General features: G+C 38.7%; 1 protein-coding gene across 1 annotated transcript; it reads left to right on the top strand.

Moving 5' to 3' along the window:
- The first annotated feature begins 748 nt into the window (after positions 1–748).
- On the top strand, positions 749–4193 carry LOC107754949 (CDP-diacylglycerol--inositol 3-phosphatidyltransferase-like). The gene is made up of 6 exons (XM_016571600.1): positions 749–912; positions 2116–2250; positions 2334–2487; positions 3506–3587; positions 3714–3795; positions 4024–4193. The coding sequence occupies exons 1-6, from the start codon at positions 870–872 to the stop codon at positions 4167–4169; spliced, it is 642 nt and encodes a 213-aa protein (XP_016427086.1). The 5' UTR covers positions 749–869; the 3' UTR covers positions 4170–4193.
- Positions 4194–5300: the final 1107 nt, after the last annotated feature.

Here is a 5300-nt window from a genome sequence, read left to right as displayed (position 1 = left end):
TCTTTGTGTGAACATTTGGGCGGTGTTATGCAAATCTTCCCACATAGTGTGGTAGATATGTGGGGGCGTGTTCGAACGAGCCGTTTTAGGTAGGTGTGGCTAACTCTTAACTTTTATAAAGAATATCTCTTTGGATTTGAGACTTTAGTCTTTGCAAATTTACAGATCTTCTTTATGCACCAAGAGCTTGTAACACTCCAAAGAGAAAGGAAAAAATGAAATCGCATCATATGACCCCTTTAATAAAAGAACTAGAAAATGATTACCAGTGAATAACTTGGCTTAATATAAGAACTTATGCAATGCTCTGTAATGGTTATGTTAAGGTTTATAGACCGCTTAATACAAAATAAATGCCCCATATTCAGATTTATTTAGCACTAATGGCCTACTGACTATATTATCCCTTGAACATGCATATTTTTGCAATTCAGAATTTTAATTTGAAGCTTTTCTAACTGATTGACCTATAAAACCATTGTTAATGGACATTGCTTGCATAGATAGATAGATAGATCGATATGAAAGCAGTCAAAAAAGTAAAGTACTATAGTGCAAATTTGTGGAAAAACCGTGTTTCAGTTGAGATGATCATCCCCCACACTTTCACAGTGCTGTCATTGACACACGGCTGATTTGGGGTCAGCGTGGCATGTGATGCGTTCAGTGACAGCACAGAGCGCGTGCCAATTAAAGGGGAGGATTCCTCTGACGGCGTGCGCGTGCGCGCACAGGGAACATGACGTCACGCGCCACGCACAGCCACAGTCCTCCAGCAGCAGACGGAGGTGCTTGAAGAGGGAAACAGAAACAGAAACCTAGAAGAGAACATTTCAGGCTGCTCCGTCCAAACAAAAACGCTTGTTAGCATGGCCGAAGAAAACATCTTCCTGTTCGTCCCGAATTTGATCGGTGAGTACCAACCGAGAGAGTTAAGGTTAACTAATGCCAGACAATTTGCGGGCTATATATATATATATTTTTTTTTTTAAATAATTACAGTCTCGCTCGAGAACTCCGGTCTGACGCACGCGGGTTCTCGCGTTATTTCCTTATCACTTCTCGCGTGTGTTTTGTTGTGAAAGGTAGTTTGCGGACCAGACAGAGCTGTCGGCGATTCTTCCTATTGTGAAGTCATGCAGTGTGTAACCCCCTGTCGCGGATCCATCCTGCAGTGTGAACACAGCAACAACTGAATGCTACCCCAGATAGTCACGCAGTGTGAAAACAACGGCGATCCGACGAGTTTGAAAATCGTGCAGTGTGAACTCGGCATTAGCTGTCAATACTCTATGATCTATAGAGAACATTATATACTATCAATGTAGTATATAAAGAGGATTAAAGTCGGTATGAAATTAAAATTCACACCATTTATTGTCTAAAAGCATATTATGGATCTTATTATAAACAGTTTATCTGTGCATATATTGTTGTCAACATATTTTGACCTAAGGTAGTAATGTTTAATGAAATTGTCATAACTGATAAACGACAGACTTCTCTATGATGACACATGCAGGACTTATCAAATAATTTATTCTGCTTAAACTCCGCCCCTTCATGTTTGTTTTCATCTCACTCAACCTTTGAGTGCAACAGGCACATCTCAAAATCTAATCAAAAAATCGAATTAACAATTAGTTCCCATGTTTTATAAATCATTTCCTTGTTTTAGTTGAATCGGGGCCACAACTTATTCATTTGTTCCCTCTTTTTAGTAAATCATGGCCACGTTGCATTCATTTGTTCCCTTGTTTTATTAATTAGTTCTCTCATTTTAGTTATATTGAGGCCACAAATTAAGAATTTGTTCTCATGGCTTATTAATTAGTCCCCTTGTTTTATTTAAATCATGGCTACAAATTAAGAATTTGTTCCTACGACTTCTAAATTCATTCCCTCGTTGTTTTAGTAAATCGGGGGCCACATTGTACTAAATTCTTCCCTACTTTTAATGAAATCAAAACTTTGTATTACCAATTAGAGGGTAAAATGAGGGAACAAATTCCTAATTTGTGGCCATGATAAATATATTTTTGTCCCCATGTTATGTTCATCTGTACATGTGCACTCATAATCCCTTTGAATCTTTAATTTCCACACTTTCAATAGGATATGCCCGTATTGCACTGGCTCTGGTATCCTTCTACCTGATGCCCTGTTGCCCGGGCCCGGCAGTGTTTTGTTACCTACTGAGTGCCCTGTTGGATGCCTTCGATGGACACGCAGCCCGCGCTCTTAATCAAGGTAGAGATATTCAGCTTTGTGTTGTACGTTATTCCTCATTCTGTGCTTTTCTCTTTCTATGCCCATCCCTGCCTCTTTCTTAGGTACAAAGTTTGGTGCCATGCTGGACATGTTGACAGACCGCTGTGCGACCATGTGTTTGCTGGTGAACCTGGCACTGCTGTACCCATCCTACACTTTCTTGTTTCAGCTCAGCATGTGTCTGGACGTGGCCAGCCACTGGCTGCACCTGCACAGGTGTGTCCAAAACATCTTTTATCCAATAGAGTGCCGCAGGAATGAGTCCTAAATCCCGAAAATGAGGCATTTTTGAATTTCTGGTCCCATCATCCCAAAGTCAATGTGTTTTCAATGTGAACAGTTTTTGGTTAAATGCTTGAAATAGGGGCTGCATTAAAAAGCATGGTCTATATATAGAATGAATGTAATCTGGATGTACTACCTTTGTCATGTTGTCATTGTCATGTGACGTACCGGCATCACTTGTGTTGCTTCATTGCCTTTTTCCTGTTACTGTTACTCTAGAAAGCCTTTGGGTCTGTAGAAATCTCTCTTCATGTTTACAGATTATCTCATCCCAAATTGGTAAGCATCATCCATCAGAGGCAGATCCTGGCATAGGCTACATAGTCATTTTGCCTAGACTGTGCAACATGGGACACCACTGCCACCCCCACACATAGCTCTCAGACGCACGCTTCACTTGTCTAATTGCTAATTGCAGTCTGCTTTTCATTCCAGTGAAAATGCAAAATTAAAAGCTCCCCCATTTCTAATATACATCTACTGATAAACAACTGCAGTTTTATTGCAATAGTCTGCATGCTCCTATTCAGATCTGTCTTAATCCAATTAACAGTCGATTGATAGAACCAAGTCCCTGCCCTAGATGTTTTACTTTTTTCGATAATTTCACAATAAGGAAAAAATTATTTGCCGCTATTTCCGTTTTATCATGACACTTTTGAACCCACAATCTCTCAGCTAGCTAGATTTTCCTTATAACACTTTATTCAAATCAGTAACTAACACTATTATATGATCCATGTCAGAATATTAGTTAATGTTAATAAAAAATCTGAACTGTCAGTAAAATTTTGTCTTCTCCATGGAGCCCCTGGAGTACTTTCATGGATCTCCACAGGCCCCTAGAATCAGATTTTATTGTTTAATTACTGTATTTAAGTATCTGTTACCTGTAAGTTCTACATAAATCATTGTTAATAATATGACTTGTTCCTTCCGTTTCTTTCAGTTCCATGATGAAGGGAGCCACCAGTCACAAGACCATTGACCTCTCTGGCAACCCCATCTTAAGGCTGTACTACACATCCAGGGTAACACACTCACTCATGCACATTCATTCACACAGTCAGAAGTTTCTTTAGATGTTCTTGAAGCATGCATATCTAGTGAAGAAGTTTACATGTACAGGCTGTTCTGACATCAGTGTGTTTCCACAGCCGGTGTTGTTTTTCATGTGTATGGGGAACGAGCTGTTCTTCTGTCTGCTGTATATAATGTACTACATTGAGGAACCCCAGGGTGAGTATCAGCAGGCTGCTTCTCGCTGTCTTTATAATGGACTATTTTTACAGACTGTGATGTTTTTTATATTTATAACATTATACTTTGTGTTATATAACCTCAGCAACTAGTAAGTGCTGCTGCACTTTTATTCATTTAAGTAGTCCTCATAAGGATGCACTATAGCAATGCTATAATATAAATGATATTTGATTTAAATATCGGTTGCAATTTTTTCTTGCGCAGTGTGGCTGCAGTGGCTGCTGGGAGTTTGTGGCGTGGTCTGTGTGCTGAAGTCGGGCATTAGTCTCCTCCACCTCATCACCGCCTCCTGTAACATGGCTGCTACCGATGTGGCTGACCGTGAGAGAGAGCGGAGCAAAGCACAGTGAGACATGAGAGTATGCAGAAAACAATAAAAATGAGACAAAGGCCGTGCAAAAGAGATCAGCTGAAATAAGAACGCTGGCCAGTATAGATGAGGATGAGATCATGGAAATCAATTATGGGACCTTGCAAAGCCTCACTGAGCATTTATATTTATTTGATTATAGATTATCAACGCTATAATGCCAGGGCAAATTCCTTACGAGTTTTATCCATATTCCTGTAGATGGGCTTTTTATTTCTGTTGATGGAACTAGTTGCACTATGAGTGTACCATGTTTATGTCATCTTTGGGGTGTCATCATTCAAGATTCAAGATTTTTATGTGTCACATACATGGTTATATAGAGAATATATGACCAGCAGTGAAATGTAAGTATATATTTCAATTATCATAATAATAATTGTTATTTTTGACGGTTAATTTATTTGTTAATGGTATAATTATGTATAATTTTAATGGGATTTAGAATAGCTCTGCTATTTAAAACCAACATTTCCACACATGCACACACACACATAGACAGGCACATTCCACGCTTCAACTGAAAGCCACTCGAGTATTACTGTATTTGCCCGTTGTTTTATCATTGCTTGTGATAGTGAATTATGTTTGAACTCTTTGTATGAGCCTGTCTATTACTGTTTTATTAGATTGCTGTTTTTGTTGCAGGTATATCAAAGAACTTTGCATATTAATTTGAAGAGTGTGAAGCCATTATTATATTAAACAAGTGGCTCTGGCATCATTTTCGTCCATAGCCTTCTGAATGTATTATTGGTTTGTGGTAGAGGGGTAGACATACTGTTTGCTGTCTGAAGTTTTACAGCTGTTGTTATAAATGATCAGAAATATATTAGAGTTATATGATTGTGGAGAAAAGTCCTTTTGTACTGTATCCTGATGATTTGACAATAAAGATATCCTGACACCCAGATGCAGCTGTTACTGGTGATATTATTTCAAGAACGTTTAATTAATTTAATCCTGCATATTATGTGTAATGGCGTTTTGGTTTTATTTTAATGGCTAATTCTACAATGCATGAAAATAAGACTGTTTTGTGCTGCTGGTGTAATGTTGTAGAGAAGTTAAGTGAACGTTAAAGCAACGTTCTCTGAAGCTCCACGCACAG

The sequence above is a fragment of the Sinocyclocheilus rhinocerous genome, unplaced genomic scaffold (assembly GCF_001515625.1).
Source record: "Sinocyclocheilus rhinocerous isolate Xijiao unplaced genomic scaffold, SAMN03320098_v1.1 scaffold1063, whole genome shotgun sequence".
In the NCBI taxonomy this organism is placed as follows: Eukaryota; Metazoa; Chordata; class Actinopteri; order Cypriniformes; family Cyprinidae; genus Sinocyclocheilus; species Sinocyclocheilus rhinocerous.
This window is presented reverse-complemented; position numbering and strand designations above follow the sequence as displayed.

Coding starts and splice junctions, on each gene's coding strand:
- LOC107754949 (XM_016571600.1), top strand. CDS start 870: ATGGCCGAAGAAAACATCTTCCTGTTCGTCCCGAATTTGATCG. Junction 2,251..2,333: donor AGCCCGCGCTCTTAATCAAG/GTAGAGATATTC, acceptor CCTCTTTCTTAG/GTACAAAGTTTGGTGCCATG. Junction 3,588..3,713: donor GGCTGTACTACACATCCAGG/GTAACACACTCA, acceptor GTGTTTCCACAG/CCGGTGTTGTTTTTCATGTG.